This window comes from Apis laboriosa, unplaced genomic scaffold (assembly GCF_014066325.1).
Source record: "Apis laboriosa isolate Shangri-la unplaced genomic scaffold, ASM1406632v1 scaffold4_cov146, whole genome shotgun sequence".
Classification (NCBI taxonomy): domain Eukaryota; kingdom Metazoa; phylum Arthropoda; class Insecta; order Hymenoptera; family Apidae; genus Apis; species Apis laboriosa.
Window position 1 is genome coordinate 130,797 of NW_025223501.1, and position 16,505 is coordinate 147,301.

Below are 16,505 nucleotides of genomic sequence, written 5' to 3' on the forward strand. Positions count from 1 at the left end.
TTCACAACAAATATAGTTCATACATTTTTATTACGATCTATTACTTTTCATTATCTGTTTTGATTTTTTAAAATTTAGATTAAATATAATTTTTTATTTTCAAAATCACTAAAAGATTACAATAATTCTTACATTAATTCTTAAATTAATATATAAAAAAAATAACATATAACATATAAAAATTTGATATACATATAATAATTTGAAATACATATAAAAATGTATTTCTTTTTTTTTCTACAAATAGCTTAATGAATTTAATTAAAAATAAATATTTTAACTTGGATCATAATAAATGAAAAGATTTGTACATTTTTTTCTCATTCAATAATATGAATTATGATTATTATATAAGATATTAATATATGAAACACTTTTGGATAGAATAGATTTTAAAGATCGATATAGAAGTTAATATTCAAAAATATCAATTGAAATTTATTTATAAATCATAAGCAATTTAAATTTATATTAAGAAACATGATATCATTCGCCATTTCGTTTTGTTTTCATATAAGATCATTAAGATGTTTATAACTTAATAAATAAATTTCAACCAATATTTTTTTATACCGACTTTTATGTTTTTTTGATCTTTAGAATCGATTCTCCAAAGTGATTCCAAGAATATATTAACATCTTGTATAATCATTTTATTATTATAAAAACAAATTACACTCGATCATAATATTTTTTGTTTTCTCGCTTATCTCTTCCACAATATTCATTACCAAAAATTCCGATCGTACATTACTTTTCTCTTATACTCTTGATTTGGTGCAAATAATCAATTACAGTAAAGCCAGGTATATTGAGGTCATCGATTATTTTTTGCAATGCCTTATTCTTCTCGTAACAATTATAATAATTCTTATGATAAGGGTTCCAGAGGCATGGATATTGCTTGTATTCTTTTAAAAAATTAATCACTAATTTCTCGTTCCATTTGGATGACATTTTGTAATAAGAATATTTTTATCAACAAATTTTAATACAATATCACTGAAAAAACAGTGTCTATAATTTTATGTACATTTACAATTTTAAATCTATCCACATAATAAAGTCAATTTTGGTTAAAGAATGCAACTGAATTTGATCGCGCGATACATCGAACGAAAGCATTTGTCAAATCATTTTATATTATTTTATTAACTTTCTTCTTGCAATTTTATGAATTAACATTATGATGTTATGTTTTACATATATCTTTTGACAAATTTTTTTTTTAATTACTAGACAAATATAAATATTTCGTAAATTTTTATTTCCATTGTTTACAATCGAAGTTATAAGAAGAATCGGTTTTAATTTTGATAACTGGAAGACCGCAACTACAAGTAATTTCCTTATGTAATAGTGTACATTCACTACAAGTTGAAGATGTATAACAATCCAAATATCTTGATTTCATATTATTCAGACGTTCTTGAGCAATTAGATCTTGTATATGTTTCTCTAATTTAATAGCAACTTCTAAAAATAAATTATATATCATTTTAATAATTATCTTTATAATATATCAGTGTTAATATTCACCGAAACTTATATTTCGCAATTGAAATGCAATACTCTTGCCGAACATGTCAAACTCATCGATTTTCCTTGCCTCTTTAATATCATTTTCTGCCAAAATATAATCTATACGACCAATATCTTTCTGAAAATTATTTTCTATATTTAATTTAATTTGTAAATTCTCTAAATTGAATATTTGGACAGAACTTATACATTTATTTTCGGATCTATAGAATAGAATTTTTAATCTGACAATAAAAATCTATTTACCGGGTCATTTTTCATCATTATAGTCATTAAATTCGCAGTGTTAGATATTTCATTTTCTATACACACTTGGCAAGTTGTACATGCAGTTTTGAAATAAGAGATTTCGGTTTGGGTTGCATGCTCTGTATTGATATTTTTCTTGGTATTATTAGCAACATCAATTCGAGTTATTTTTTGCGTATGTAAATAATTTTTGCAATCTGTAGATTGCGAAGTAATAATTTCCTCATGTTCATCCGGAATAAAAAATTTTTCTACTTTTCTAAAAGTGAAGAAATTTTAATATATTTTATCATAATATATTAATGTTATATATTATCAATATGATATATATGATATGATATATATGTAATATACATATATATAATAAATAATATAAGTTACTTGATACGAGTACGAGGTTTAATTGTATTCGATTTATCACAATAACAAGTTGCATATGAATAATTATAATCCTTATTTAATACTCTTTGTTCTACAGAATTTGAACGTATTCTGTATTGATCGCGTATTTCATCACAGTAGTTTCTAAATGTATCTCTTTTATCATCATACTTCTAAATATGAAGTTAATTGTTATGATAAATGAATAAAATTTTTATAATATATTTTATTATAATTGAGTAATATACACCTCACAGGTATCACTATAATTTGCTATAAATGGAAAGAATAATTGGTGTACTATTGGAAACCAGCTCATTGTTGGACTGTAAAATTTTTCACAAGATATCGCAGCACTAATTTTAGACAATTCATAACAATATTGAGCTTTTACATAAGTAATCCTTTTGATACAATCACAAACTGTTAAACCACAAACGTTCATAGAATTCACGATCTCTTTGTAAGCTTTGTAACGACATAGTTTATTTCTAAAATTTGGGTGAAAAGGATTTCTTAAACACTCGTGTTTACTATAAAGAGTTACTAATCTCAATGTTAAACTTTCGGTCCATGCAATTGGCATGATAAATTATTTTAAACATTTGCAGCATAATCAGGTTATTTAATCCTTCACTTGCATTGATGCCACAATTTACATATCGTAAAAGCTTTGTGTTCATATCTTGAGCTCATACGAAAATTCTTAGCAAGAATTTCTGTGCTGAAAAAATGCGATGAGCGAATTGCGTTTAGATTATACATTATACAAGACAGGTTAAAAAAATTATTAAAATTTAGAGAAATATATATGAAAAAAAAAAAAAAATGAAAGAATACATGAAATATATAGTCTTCTTAACCATTGTTTTTTTCATAAATGTATACATAATAAAATAATAAAATGAATAATTTATTATAAAATGAATAATTATTTATAACATAATACGAATAACGAGCAACATACAAAGATCAAAAAATTTATTTAGGCATATTTGTTGTTAAAAGCATTATTATAACGTATCTTACAGATTAAATTATTTTAAATTATTTTTGTGTGAAATAAAAATTATTTTTAATCATGAATTCAATGTAATATGTTTTTTGTTACAGACTAGAACCAGTGGTAAATAGAATAGAACAAAATCTAACACCTTGAAGCTAAATTTTTATAACTTATTTTTATCAATTTGTTTTGTCATGTTAAATATTTTGATTTTAAAAAAAATATTATTTTCTGAAAAATATTATTTTAAATTTTAATTAGATTGAATTATTAAAATACACTTGTAGCTTCAAAGTATCCAAACATGTGAATATATGATTCATATACAATTATGAATATGTATAATTTATCATATGTTCAGTAGTTTTATATTCTAAATTAATATACTCAAGGTGAAAAATATTAGCATTTCTTGTACATTGTCATTAACAAAAATATACATTTTTCCTCTAATACAAATAAATTTGTATGATTAACTGTTTCTTATCATATTATATACAATAATTTTTTGTATATAACATACATATTTTTTTTTATAATTATTAATTATTAAGATTATCTTACTATACTATCTTACTTAATCTATCTTAATATATTACTTATGCTATCAATAATTTTACGAAGTAGATTCAATACCCGAAGCTATTGTAGGTAATTGTTGAGGTATAAAATTTATAACTTCATGATAAACAAGTTCTAAAAAGAATAAAAATTAATTATTATATTATCAATATATTACCAATTAAAATTATATTAAAATAAAAAAAAACAAACCTTTCCATTTTTCAACAGGTAAATCCATATCTTCAAAACTTTGATCATAAGGCAAAGATACTGGTTCATCAGTTGGATCAGCATATTGTGCAAGATATGGATGAGCTAAAGCTTGTTCTGCTGTAATGCGTTTCTCAGCATCTAATTCTAACATTAATTCAAGTAAATCTATAGCTAAAAAGTAATATAAAGATACGTTTATTTAATATATAAAAATAATTTTTATAATAAAAAAAATTTTTACATAATTTAGAAGATCTAATTTATATAATAATTACCTAAAGGATTGGCTCCGCGGAAAACGTCTTTGAAATTCTTTTTTTTAAGCGGAGGTAAACTTTGTATATAATTTCTTGCCTAAAACAATAAATTTTTTTTGTTATATTTCAATTTTTACATAATTTATATATTATATTAATTTTTGAAATTTATATAAATTTTTTAAAAATTATATATAAAATAAATTATACTATTTTTATATGCTCAATTCCATTAATAATAATTAATTTTATTTGTTTATATAGAATATAACATAAAAAACTTAAAGCAAAATCATATTATGTATAAAATTATTTTAATATTATGGAGAGAAAAATGTAAATAAATTATGATAAAAAAATTTAGATTCATAGAAAAAATGATTAAAGAAATAATTAAAAAACTTGACAAAAAATATTAATAAAAAAATTACCTCTTGGCTGGTAATTTTGCTTAAAGTTTCCTCTGTGGGTGTTCCACAGAGTACTAAGACTCGTGTTAGATGATCAATGTCTGCTTAAAGTTAAGGTATGTTTAAAGCATAATTTATATTATATAAAAGGAATAGTAAAAATTCAAATATAAAATGAAATAAGTTTATATTTATTTTAAGCACTTGTTAACATTTGAAAAAAAAAAAATATATATATATATATATATGTTTATATACACAAAAGAATTCATAAATATTATAAAAAATCTCTTATTTTAGTCATACATAATGAAATTTATTAATCAAAAAAAATATAAATTAGTAAGAAATATGTAACATGCAAGGCATGTAAATTGCAAAATGTTATAAGTGAGCAACATGCACTATTTATGCTTTTCTCTTTTTTTATTTCTATTTATTATGTAATAAAAATTACTTACCGATTCTGACGATATTTTTTGCATAAATTCGTCTCGTGGAGTACCCAATATCTCCATTATTAAGTTCAATTGATGAATATCTGCTCTTGCTAAGGTTCCACCACACCTTTTTCTATTTTCACTAAATATTTTGATTATTAAATAAGTATAATAAATAATATAATTTCATGCATTATTGTCTGTGAATATGAAATATGAACATAATAACATGTATGGCTTTTTGTATTTATATAAAAAGTAATTTCTTTCACTTTTAAACAAAAGCTAAATTAAAGCATTTTCTGCCAGCTGACAAATAAAATATGATATAATTAATATATTAGTAAAATAAATGAAAATATTAAAGCAAGAAAGAAGCTATGTAGACCCTTAGCAAAAAGCATATTTTTTAATTCTGATAATTAAAAATAGTTAAAGATTTGTAATATTTATTAAATAATTATGAAAAAAGATTTGTGTATATTTAATTAGTATAATTAATTAAATAAAAACATTGATTTTGATTATTAAATATTAATATTCAAAGAGATTAAAAAGCATAGTTATAAAAAGGATACGATCTGTTCCCGGAAATAATGTTCGCCCTGTTAATAATTCAGCCATTATACATCCAACAGACCAAATATCAACTAAAAAAGTATAAATATTGTATTATTATATATTAAAAACAAATTACAAAATAAAAAAAAATATACCTGTTTGATTGTAATGCATCCAATTGAGCATAATTTCTGGAGCTCTATACCATCTTGTAGCAACATAACCGGTCATTTCATTTTCTGTAGGCCTAGCCAATCCAAAATCTAAAATTTTCAGCTCACAATCCTCATTTACAGCTATGTTAGAAGGCTTCAAATCCTATATTTATAAATAATATATATTTAAAAGTATTCTTTATCACATTTAAATTGTTAGTATCATTTGATATTGTAAAGTAAGATATTACTTTACCCTATGTATTATACCCGCGGAATGAATATATTTGAGACCACGAAAAATTTGATAAACAAGAAACTGTACATGATCATCAGAAAGCTTTTGAGTTCTTACAATATTATTGAGATCTGCACCCATCAGATGCGTCACTAAATATCTATTAAAAGTATATGTCATTACTAAAACATGATAAGGAATCATAATCAAGGGATTGAAGAAATATAAATAAAATATAAATAGCAAAATATAAAATGATATACTTACACTTGTTGAAAATCTTCTAAAGAAGAAGATGGATGAAAAACATCTAATAAACCAATTATCTGAAATTAATTATATGATTATTTATCATAAAACTTATAAATTTTTATCTTTATAATAATCTGATAATAATCTAATAAAATTTATTATAAAATATAATTATTTTTAAATCTAATTTCAAGACAAAGTCTATTATTCTACTGTGCCAATTTCAAAAATACATTATATATATATATATATGTACATATTATTTCTATACTCACATTTTCATGATTCATGTGTTTCAACATACGAAGTTCTCTATAAGTGCGTTTTGCATGTACAGCTGATTGGAATGGCCTGGCTAATTTTTTTATTGCTACTTTCTGACCAGTTTTTGTATCAAGTGCTGAACTGAAAAAAATATACATATATTATAGATATTGTAAATATGTTATATTTAATCATTTATTTATAAATTAAGATATTTAAATTTAATAAAAAAATAAATATTCTAATTTTTTTTTATTATTTATTTTTCTCTTCGTAATTAAAAAATTAAATAATTATTATTGAGTATTAATATAAATTTTAATATAAATATTTATTCAACAATTTATATCATAAAATATTTTTATAAATAAATAAAAATACAAAATATTTTGCAAAAGAAATTCGAATAATGCATCTCTCATCTAATTTATTTTCGTGGAGAAGCATTGACAAATATTTCTAATTTTAGTTTTATTATAATATAGAATACAATGATACATGAAATACTTGCTCCAATAATAATTTTTATTTTAATTACAAAAAAAAATTAATTGTAATTTCAAGCGATATAATGAATAATAGAAATGTCAAGGTTATGATTAATTCTTAACTAAATTTTGAATTATTAATAAGACACAAAATCAGATCATTTAAAATTATAAATATTTGTTCAAATGGAAAATAATCGAAAAAAACATTTGAAATTAGATTATTGCTTAGATTTTATATTATTAGAATTATTTTCTTCCTTTACCACACTTGTCCGTAAGCTCCCGATCCTACTGGTGTTAACATTTGATATCGTTCCGGAACCTCCCATTCGGTCCTATTTATTTCGACTTTATGAAATTGCGGCATACTACATACAATTGTTCACTCAAATCGCTTAACGAAATACTATACAAATACAAGAAAAATCACAAACACTCTGTATTAATGTTTAGAATTGTATTTTACAAACAATTTGTACATTTCTAAATTAGCTCACTATTAAAAACTACTACATCCATCGTATATCGTATATAAGACTATTATCCCTCGATATTCAGTCGATTAGTTGATCGATATTATATTGAAATTTTTAACGAGTAATCGATTCACTTTTCTCGATATTTTTCCATCGATTATATAAAAGATAATAAAATAAGATATATTATCATATTTTTTTGAATTGTTAGAATTCATGAGATATTTAATCGTTTATTTTCAAATTAAGTACTTTAAAAATCATGAAAACGATATTATAAATTCATAATACAAGATTCCATTAAGATTATAATTTATAAATATTACTTATATTTATAATAAAAGATTTTTTACTTATATAATAATAAAATTATTTTCATTATATTGTTCGTTAAAATAATAAAATTAATACTCCATAAATATTTAATAAAAGATTATAAAAATATATTATAATATATTATATTATAATAATATATTATAATAAAAATTTAATTTATATAGATAAAATATAGATACCTTATCTATATAATAATATTCATAAATTAAATAAAAATAAATATTTTTCAGTGTATATATGATATATTAATATCATGTTTATCAAATAATATCTATAATACAATTTTATTTTTCGTCAATATTATATATAATATTATTTTTATTTTTATATATTCAATAGAACATAGTAGTTCGTGACTCATGACATAATTTCAGTGTGTCAATCTCTTCCTTGTCCAATTTGCGATATTAGTATATGACGTGTTAAAATTTGGAATCGCTATTTTTTGTAACTCGATGAATATGAGTATAAATGACGGAGAAATAATTGAATACGAACCTTCGGTTAAAAATGTAATCGAACAACAATCTTTGCGATGGATATTTGTCGGAGGTAAAGGTGGAGTTGGCAAAACGACATGCAGGTATTATTATAACCTTTAAAACTCGTTTGTTTATTGTATATCGATCACTACTTTTCTTGTATTAATTTTTAGTTGTTCTTTGGCTGTACAATTGTCAAAAGTTAGAGAAAATGTCCTTATTATATCTACTGATCCTGCACATAATATCTCCGATGCATTTGACCAAAAATTTAGTAAAGTTCCGACAAAAGTAAAAGGTTTTGATAATCTTTTTGCTATGGAAATAGATCCAAATGTAGGTATTACCGAATTGCCGGAGGAATATTTTGAAAGCGAAGCAGGTATTTTGTAAATGTTGAATTTTTAAATCATATTTTTAATTTATATAATGACGTTTTTAGTTTAATAAATGAATTTAAATTTATATTGCACAAAATAGTTTCAGGAGGAGAAGCAATGAGATTAAGTAGAAGTGTAATGCAAGAAATTGTAGGAGCATTTCCAGGTATAGATGAAGCAATGAGTTATGCAGAAGTAATGAAGTTAGTAATGAATTATTTGATTATTTAATATATATATGTGATATTTGTTTGATAGGCATTTAAATTTTCAGATTGGTTAAGGGAATGAACTTTTCTGTTGTTGTTTTTGATACTGCACCTACTGGTCATACTTTAAGATTATTATCATTTCCACAAGTAGTAGAAAAAGGTTTGGGCAAATTAATGCGTTTAAAAATGAAGATTAGTCCTTTCATTACACAGGTTAGAAAAATTTAAGACAATATATATAATTTAAATTAGTAATTCTAATTGTAATTGCAAATATATCTAATTACAGATTAGTTCATTATTGGGCATGACAGATTTCAATGTAGATACATTTTGTAATAAAATAGAAGAAATGCTCATTGTCATTCGACAAGTTAATGAACAATTTAAAAATCCTGATCAAACAACATTTGTTTGTGTATGTATAGCAGAATTTTTGTCATTATATGAAACAGAAAGACTTGTACAGGAATTAACAAAATGTGGTATAGATACTCATAACATTATAGTAAATCAATTATTGTTCTTGAAAGAAGGAGATGTACCATGTAGACTTTGTCTTGCTAGGCATAAAATACAAGATAAATATTTAGAACAGGTAATTGAAAATATTGTAATTAATATAATTTGAAACTCTAGAAATTAATAAGCTTTTTTTCTTAGATAATGGATCTTTATGAGGATTTCCATATTACTCGACTTCCTTTATTAGAAAGAGAAGTTCGAGGAGTTCAACAGGTTAAAGAATTTTCGGAAAATCTTATTAAACCTTATAAGCCTTAACGCTTATATGATTAATCTTTCATAACTTTAATATATAATCAAAAGTTCTTTAAATTAAACAAATTTTATACATATGATAAAATTCATATAAAAAAGATAATGTTTTTATTTATAATATTTAATAAGGATATTTTACCTTTGCATTATTAAAAGTTTCAGTTGATGTATTATTTGATTAACATTATAAACATTATAAACATTATTTGATTAATTATATTATTGTATTTTTACTTTTTTTTTTTTTTATTACCATCAATTCAAATTTCTTATAAGAATATATATAAATTTTCTTATAAGAATGATAAAGATATTATTTAATAATTTTAAGTTTTTTTCCAACATGTATAAATGCATTTACAGCTTGTTTTATATCATCTTGTGAATGTGCGGCACTAATCTGAACGCGTATTCGTGCTTTATTTTTTGGTACAACGGGATAATTAAAACCAATAACATAAATTCCTTGTTCTGTAAAAAATAAATTATTATATAATTATTATATAATACATATTAAGAAAAATTTATATATTACAAAATATATCATAAATATTTACCAATCATCTCATCAGCAAATTCACTGGTTAACTTTTCATCACCTATCATAATAGGACAGATAGGATGATTATCACCACTAATTGTAAATCCTGCTGTTTTCATATTATTTCTAAATAGATTAGTATTATTTTTTAAACGATTTAGGAGTTCTGTAGAATTTGTTATTAGATCCATGACCTATATAATATTTAAAAAACAATAATTTGAAATTAAATTTTTATTATTTTTTTTAATACCTTTCTTATTGTTATCTATAAATTTAAGAAAAATTATCGTATTTTTAATATACCTTACTTGCTGATGCAACTACAGGAGGTGGCAATGAATTTGAAAATAAATACGGTCTGCTACGTTGTTTTAATAAATTAATTAATTCTTTTTTACCAGTTGTATAACCACCTGCTGCTCCACCAAGAGCTTTGCCCAATGTGGAATTAATAATATCAATACTTCCCAATTGATTAAAATAATCTTCTGTACCTCTACAGAGAAATTATTAAATAATATTAGATATTAAAATAGATTTTATTAAATCAAATTAAATTAAATTAATTGATTAAAAATGTAATTTTTGATTATTGTTAATATATTATTACTTCTAGCAATATTTTTTGAAAAAAATTTAAATCAAAAGATTTAAAAAGATGATAATTTATATTTATAGAAGAAAAAAGCAATTGTTTATTAATGACAATTCAATGTAATATATATTGAAATACCTTCCCATTTTTCCAAAAAATCCAGTAGCATGACAATCATCCACAAAAGTAAGAGCATTATATTTTTTTGCAAGTTCTAATATTTTTGGTAATGGTGTGACAGTACCATCCATAGAAAAGACACCATCAGTTGCAATTAATCGTAAACGTGAAGACATACTCTCTTGTAGTTTATTTTCTAAATCTATCATGTTCCTATGTTTGTACCTTCATAAAATGTTATATGTTTTTACATAAAATAAAAAACATAAAATGTAATAATTTTATACATAAAATACAATGATTTTGCATAATGCATTACGCATAAAATACATGTTTTACACACCTATATTTTTTTGCTTTACATAATCTAATACCATCAATAATGGAAGCATGATTGAGCTCGTCACTTAAAATAGTGTCTTCAGATGTTAAAAATGTTTCAAATAATCCAGCATTTGCATCAAAACAAGATGCATAGAGAATAGTATCTTCTCTATTATGAAATTGAGCAATTTTCTTTTCTAATTCTACATGAATTGTTTGCGTACCACATATAAATCTTACAGAACTTAAACCTGCTCCATATTTATCTAGAGCAAGTTTAGCAGCAGAAATGACTTCTTTATTATCCTAAATTTCAAAAATGAAAAATTGATTAATATGATAAAAAATAATTTTATGTAATCTAATACTTACTGATAAACCTAAATAATTATTTGCGCAAAAATTTAGAGCTTCTGTACCATTTGCCAGTATAATTCGTGTTCGTTGAGGCGAAGCAATTATTCGTTCTTTTTTCCAAATACCAGTTGCTTTTATAACTTTTAATTCTGGTATTATACACTCTGTCAAAAGACTCATAAATCTTTCTAATATCCATTTATTTCTAAATTTTAAATCTGTAAAAATGAACATTTAAAAATAATATTTAATATTAAAAAATATTATTTTATTAAAATCTAATAAAAATAAAATACTTTTCTCAAAAATAGAATTCATATTTTGGTATACTTTATAATTTGTGATATCTATATTGAATGATATCTGATTCTGAATAACTGAAAGTATTAATAAACTAGTCAAACCTGTTAGATGTATAGTAATTTTCAAACTCTGCATATTTTCTCACTTCATATAAAATGATACATTCTATATTGAAAAAATATGCTGAAAAATATATTAAATAAAATTTAATAAAATGATTTAGTACTTACTTTTAATATTTAAATGTAAAAGAATAAAAACCAATAATTATTTTCATCATGTTTATTTTACAAGCTTTTTACATTTCGTCCCTATAATTGCATTAAATAATAAATCAATAAGTATTTGTTATATTTTAGCATTCAAATAGTCTCTAAATTGTCTTGCTTTATCTAAATAACATGTTTATAATACTAATATTTGGCAAATATTTATTCATATTTTCTAACAAGAAAAATTTTAAAAACATTTGTTTTGTTACATAACACTATCTGTATAGAATTAGTTTAATTTATATATATATATATATATTCAATATGATAATAAGAATACTATACACTATATATATAGATATGATGATTATTATTAAACAAACTATTTGTATTTAATTAAAACTAGCATTCTAGTATTCTATACACAACTTGGAATTATTATTTTTATCATTAAATATGTTAAACATTCTGTATTTGCTAAAATTTGCCAGTCTTTTGAGTTATAAATTGCATTTTGAAGTCTCACTATTTGGTCTGTTATTACTTGGTCTTGATTATTATTCTTATATAATAATTTATTTTAAAACGAAAAGTTTTTTCTGAATAACTTTGCTATATGCATTATTTTTATTCAAGAAAATATATATGTAAATGAAAATTTAAGTTGAAATTAAGGAACTATGTAACATTTACAAATTTAAGATATAACATATAGATGATCTTTAATTCAAGATTAATATGAGCAAAAATTAATGTAGTATAGTTTTGATATTTATACTTATTACATTATATATTAAATTCATTAAAAAATATTTAGCGAATTTTTACAATATAACAAAAAACATTTAAATATTAACGTAATTTCATGACGATTTGTTCTTTATGGAAAAACGGGTTGCCAAAAAATATGCCCGTGGAAAATTGTGCACAATTACATAAATAATTCCCAGATATATAATTATGGCAATTGTAAGAAAAAGATCGAATACAGCTGGTTTTACGCTGGAATATAATAAATTATATTATCTTATATTTAAAATATAAGTAAATATACATATATATCATATAGAAAAGAATATATAAATAATAACGAATGAAATCATAAAATTTACCTATATACATTTAATATTGCTTTTGTAACATCATAAAATACAAATTCTGGATCTTGTTTGTCAGGACTATGAAAAGTAATTTTAACATCTCCAAGATATCTAGCCATTGCTTCTCTCAATGTGTTAACTAATATATTATTTTTATCTGCCAATAACGGAGCAGCTCTTGGTTGCGATGCTAAGTAACTAAACCATAAAGATAATGATTCCTTAGAAACATCCTAAAAAAGTAAAATATACTAAATAAAATATTTATTTTCTTATTGCTTAAACTATTGTAAAAAATATATACCAGGGGATTAATGAAAATTTGACTGGAACTTAAATTGTATATATGTCTTGCTAATGCTTCTGCAATTACTTGAGTATGTTTATATAATTTATCTATTTGTTTTGTTTGAATTACATCTAAGATTGTTGTTCTAATTGGATCTTCATGACTTTTTAAAGTAGACAAAGTTGTAGCTGGTAATCTACGAATGCTGTATCTTTCATGTTCCCAAGCTAGTGTTTCTTCAGCTAAATTAATTTTTTTATGTACACCTTCAACAGTAGTGATATTTAATAACTCAGATACAGTTTTAAGTTCTTTGTAAAAAAGACCACCTGTGGAATTTTCTTTAGGTGGTTTTGACACATGCACATAAAAATTATCACTAGTAGATACTGTGTCAAGACAAATGACATAAGCTGCATCCTAATATATTAAAAAAAATAAATAAATAATATTATATTATATTTCTATTTAAAAATATTATAAAAGAGATATAAAGATATTTAAATATTAGGAAACATAATATATAATACTTGTATTATTGAGCCTTCAAGTCCATCTAATTGATCTTCTAACCATTTTTTGCTACCTTGATAATTAAGTTTACCAGCACCAGTCACAATAAAAACAAGATTATATTGTGGTCTTGATCTACTAGTAGAATATAAAATAGAAAACAATCGTGCTATTTCTAATAACATTGCTACACCAGATGCATTGCTATCTGCTCCAAAAGACATTTCCTATATATTGAAAATAACATATACATAAACATCTTGTTTTCAAGATTATATTATAATTATATTAGTAATTATATATATAAAAAATTTATATCAATAGTTTACTTACAGGTGCAATACCAGCGCTATCATAATATGTTACTAAGGCTATAGTTGGTAATTTTTCTTCAGCTCCATTACCAGTTAATTTTCCATGCAAAGTAGCTATTTTAACATCTGTTTTAGCTAATGCTTGTCCAGTTGCTACAACTACTTGATAACCACTAGCAGATATAGAATTGAACATTGCTTCAGCTGCAGAATTAGCTTTTTCATCAGTAATAAAACCATTAGAAAGATCATCTAAGATTGCCTGTAAATCTGGATGCCAAGAAGTAAAATATACTGGAATTGTTGTTTCTGGTCCAAACAACATAGATTCTTCTAGATTCATAATATGCTATAAATAAAAAAACAAGTGCAAAGCTATGAAAATTTGACTTCATTGATTTTATTAAAATTTATGAAAAATAAGATTAATCAACCTGTTTTTCCTCCAATGTTAATTCAGTGAGTTTTTCTGGTAAAATTACTATCAAAGCTCCAGCTTTATGTTTAATAGAATGAAACATGCTAGGAGTAAGATTTAAAACTTTTGTAACTACACAATGCCTAGATGTGCTCCATCCTGTAAGAGATCTTGCTTCCAGAGAAATAGGAGCATTACGACAACCTGTATATAATTATGAAAATTATATAAATTAAGCATCAATAAAATTATAATGAAATGAAAATAAAAAAACACTATTTCTTTACCGTGTGGCACACCATGCAAGTCATATTGATGCATTCGGTACACGGGAAATTCATGAGATGCTGCAACTGGGTTAACTGGAGAAATAATAATAAAAATTGGTAGAATTATTAGTAAATAATATGGCAAATATCCTCGACATAGTTCAGCAAAACCATCACATTCTTCTAACCACATATTTCTCTTTGATTTTACTTAAATATATTTAACAGTGTAAAAATGTAATTTTTAATTATTCTTGACCTATCACCACGCGATAATCCATTCTTTAACTAGTAGCGCCATCTCTTCAAAAAATGCTTAAATTTATCATATATTGTTACCGATAACGAAGTGAATTTGTTAATAGCTTTTAATATTATGTTTTTGGGAACATTGAAACTTTTTTATATATTCTGTATCTCGTTTGTGTGGTATCAAAAGTAGTTAAATAAAATTGAGTACTTTTGCAGTATTTAATTTATGGTGGAATCATATTTTATGCTTTTATATTAAAAATGCAATTTTTATGTATATTGTGAATTATAAATTATCTTTAAATAATAAATTTTTGTAAATAAAATAATAACATATAACTATGGGTGATAAAAGACAACAAAATTTATCGGTATGTATTCAAATGTTAATATATATTTATAATGATTTTTTATTATATATATATTTAAAGAAAGATGATTTAAATTAAATTTAATATTGAAAATTTTTATTTAATATTTTATTCAAAAAAACTATTAAATATTAAAGATAAAGTTTAATAAATATATTTTATTTTTCTTTCTTTTTTAATTTATTTTTAAATTACAAAATAAGAGTTTTATTTTATATAGAAAGAAGAAATAGCAAAACAATTTATGCTACCAGAGAGAAAAAGTAAGATTGCTACATTATTAAAACAAGATGGCCAAGCATATTGTATTTGCAGAAGTTCTGACAGTTCACGTTTTATGATGTAAGATATAAATATTATGATATAAATTACTTATATTTTATTTATTGATGCTAAATAAAATTTATATGAATTTTAGAGGATGTGATGCATGTGAAGAATGGTATCATGGTGATTGCATAAACATAACAGAAAAAGATGCTAAGCACATAAAACAATTCTTTTGTATTGTAAGAATGTTGTATTTTCTTGTAATTTAATTTACGTTCAAATATTATATTAATTAAATGTATATTTTAGCGCTGCAGAGATGAAGATCCCACTCTAATAACACGTTATAAACCTCGACGAACTGAACCAGAAGATCGTAAATACAAAAAACATAAAGAGAAAGAAAGAGCGCATAGATATGAGTATGATGCACCTTGGGATCCTACAGCAGTAAAAAAATCATCAAAACGTTGTGGAGAATGTACAGGTTGTTTAAGAACTGAAAATTGTGGAAAATGTGATGCATGCAGGTAATCTCAATATTAATAAATAATAATATAATAAA

The 16,505-nt window shown here is 23.0% G+C and overlaps 6 protein-coding genes across 13 annotated transcripts in view; 2 read left to right on the forward strand and 4 right to left on the reverse strand.

The window, feature by feature from the left end:
• Positions 1 to 979: 979 nt before the first annotated feature.
• Positions 980 to 2,950, reverse strand: LOC122717315. Its single transcript, XM_043941273.1, has 5 exons — positions 2,423 to 2,950; positions 2,173 to 2,345; positions 1,789 to 2,050; positions 1,540 to 1,660; positions 980 to 1,476 (listed from the first exon to the last, which is right to left on the reverse strand). The coding sequence occupies exons 1-5, from the start codon at positions 2,756 to 2,758 to the stop codon at positions 1,265 to 1,267; spliced, it is 1,104 nt and encodes a 367-aa protein (XP_043797208.1). The 5' UTR covers positions 2,759 to 2,950; the 3' UTR covers positions 980 to 1,264.
• Positions 2,951 to 3,291: 341 nt separating this feature from the next.
• LOC122717314 (mitogen-activated protein kinase p38b-like) lies at positions 3,292 to 7,536 on the reverse strand. Of its 5 annotated transcripts, none has more exons than XM_043941271.1 (10): positions 7,287 to 7,536; positions 6,544 to 6,673; positions 6,284 to 6,342; positions 6,035 to 6,176; positions 5,779 to 5,941; positions 5,641 to 5,712; positions 4,644 to 4,723; positions 4,231 to 4,309; positions 3,953 to 4,099; positions 3,292 to 3,874 (listed from the first exon to the last, which is right to left on the reverse strand). In XM_043941271.1, exons 1-10 carry the CDS (start codon positions 7,388 to 7,390, stop codon positions 3,795 to 3,797), a joined length of 1,056 nt encoding a protein of 351 aa, XP_043797206.1. In that variant the 5' UTR covers positions 7,391 to 7,536; the 3' UTR covers positions 3,292 to 3,794. The 5 variants fall into 5 exon arrangements, with proteins under 5 accessions (XP_043797206.1, XP_043797205.1, XP_043797207.1 ...); XM_043941270.1 differs by lacking the exon at positions 4,644 to 4,723 and adding an exon at positions 5,084 to 5,163 and having other exon boundaries at positions 3,296 to 3,874; XM_043941272.1 differs by lacking the exon at positions 4,644 to 4,723 and adding an exon at positions 5,084 to 5,163 and having other exon boundaries at positions 3,302 to 3,874; positions 3,953 to 4,126; positions 6,544 to 6,668; positions 7,287 to 7,439.
• Positions 7,537 to 8,182: 646 nt separating this feature from the next.
• On the forward strand, positions 8,183 to 9,837 carry LOC122717146 (ATPase ASNA1 homolog). Its single transcript, XM_043940924.1, has 6 exons — positions 8,183 to 8,418; positions 8,491 to 8,699; positions 8,798 to 8,900; positions 8,972 to 9,122; positions 9,199 to 9,507; positions 9,573 to 9,837. The coding sequence occupies exons 1-6, from the start codon at positions 8,291 to 8,293 to the stop codon at positions 9,690 to 9,692; spliced, it is 1,020 nt and encodes a 339-aa protein (XP_043796859.1). The 5' UTR covers positions 8,183 to 8,290; the 3' UTR covers positions 9,693 to 9,837.
• Positions 9,838 to 9,924: 87 nt separating this feature from the next.
• Positions 9,925 to 12,013, reverse strand: LOC122717004 (2-amino-3-ketobutyrate coenzyme A ligase, mitochondrial). Its single transcript, XM_043940633.1, has 7 exons — positions 11,926 to 12,013; positions 11,645 to 11,847; positions 11,292 to 11,578; positions 10,967 to 11,173; positions 10,537 to 10,729; positions 10,247 to 10,424; positions 9,925 to 10,160 (listed from the first exon to the last, which is right to left on the reverse strand). The coding sequence occupies exons 1-7, from the start codon at positions 11,945 to 11,947 to the stop codon at positions 10,003 to 10,005; spliced, it is 1,248 nt and encodes a 415-aa protein (XP_043796568.1). The 5' UTR covers positions 11,948 to 12,013; the 3' UTR covers positions 9,925 to 10,002.
• Positions 12,014 to 12,199: 186 nt separating this feature from the next.
• Positions 12,200 to 15,299, reverse strand: LOC122717002 (nicalin-1). Its single transcript, XM_043940628.1, has 7 exons — positions 15,066 to 15,299; positions 14,795 to 14,982; positions 14,380 to 14,709; positions 14,064 to 14,273; positions 13,549 to 13,953; positions 13,257 to 13,477; positions 12,200 to 13,146 (listed from the first exon to the last, which is right to left on the reverse strand). The coding sequence occupies exons 1-7, from the start codon at positions 15,238 to 15,240 to the stop codon at positions 13,008 to 13,010; spliced, it is 1,668 nt and encodes a 555-aa protein (XP_043796563.1). The 5' UTR covers positions 15,241 to 15,299; the 3' UTR covers positions 12,200 to 13,007.
• A 139-nt stretch (positions 15,300 to 15,438) lies between these two features.
• The window catches only part of LOC122717003 (CXXC-type zinc finger protein 1-like), a 38,383-nt gene continuing 37,316 nt past the window's right edge, over positions 15,439 to 16,505 (forward strand). For all 4 annotated transcript variants that reach the window (XM_043940632.1, XM_043940631.1, XM_043940629.1 and 1 more), the window contains exons 1-4: positions 15,439 to 15,670; positions 15,891 to 16,012; positions 16,089 to 16,179; positions 16,250 to 16,470. In XM_043940632.1, the coding sequence (XP_043796567.1) occupies positions 15,641 to 15,670; positions 15,891 to 16,012; positions 16,089 to 16,179; positions 16,250 to 16,470 (464 nt within the window). In that variant the 5' untranslated portion in view covers positions 15,439 to 15,640. The remainder of the gene's footprint in view (positions 15,671 to 15,890; positions 16,013 to 16,088; positions 16,180 to 16,249; positions 16,471 to 16,505) is intronic.

Coding starts and splice junctions, on each gene's coding strand:
- LOC122717315 (XM_043941273.1), bottom strand. CDS start 2,758: ATGCCAATTGCATGGACCGAAAGTTTAACATTGAGATTAGTAACTCTT. Junction 2,346..2,422: donor ATTATAGTGATACCTGTGAG/GTGTATATTACT, acceptor CTTCATATTTAG/AAGTATGATGATAAAAGAGA. Junction 2,051..2,172: donor AAACCTCGTACTCGTATCAA/GTAACTTATATT, acceptor CTTCACTTTTAG/AAAAGTAGAAAAATTTTTTA.
- LOC122717314 (XM_043941269.1), bottom strand. CDS start 7,390: ATGCCGCAATTTCATAAAGTCGAAATAAATAGGACCGAATGGGAGGTT. Junction 4,724..5,640: donor ATTATTTCCGGGAACAGATC/GTATCCTTTTTA, acceptor AACTTTAAGCAG/ACATTGATCATCTAACACGA. Junction 4,310..4,643: donor GCAAAATTACCAGCCAAGAG/GTAATTTTTTTA, acceptor TTATTGTTTTAG/GCAAGAAATTATATACAAAG.
- LOC122717146 (XM_043940924.1), top strand. CDS start 8,291: ATGAATATGAGTATAAATGACGGAGAAATAATTGAATACGAACCTTCG. Junction 9,123..9,198: donor TTAGTCCTTTCATTACACAG/GTTAGAAAAATT, acceptor ATCTAATTACAG/ATTAGTTCATTATTGGGCAT. Junction 9,508..9,572: donor AAGATAAATATTTAGAACAG/GTAATTGAAAAT, acceptor TTTTTTTCTTAG/ATAATGGATCTTTATGAGGA.
- LOC122717004 (XM_043940633.1), bottom strand. CDS start 11,947: ATGAATTCTATTTTTGAGAAAA. Junction 11,848..11,925: donor GAATTCTATTTTTGAGAAAA/GTATTTTATTTT, acceptor TCATTTTTACAG/ATTTAAAATTTAGAAATAAA. Junction 10,425..10,536: donor TAGTTGCATCAGCAAGTAAG/GTATATTAAAAA, acceptor AATATTATATAG/GTCATGGATCTAATAACAAA.
- LOC122717002 (XM_043940628.1), bottom strand. CDS start 15,240: ATGTGGTTAGAAGAATGTGATGGTTTTGCTGAACTATGTCGAGGATAT. Junction 14,710..14,794: donor TAACATTGGAGGAAAAACAG/GTTGATTAATCT, acceptor TTTTATTTATAG/CATATTATGAATCTAGAAGA. Junction 14,274..14,379: donor ATAGCGCTGGTATTGCACCT/GTAAGTAAACTA, acceptor TTCAATATATAG/GAAATGTCTTTTGGAGCAGA.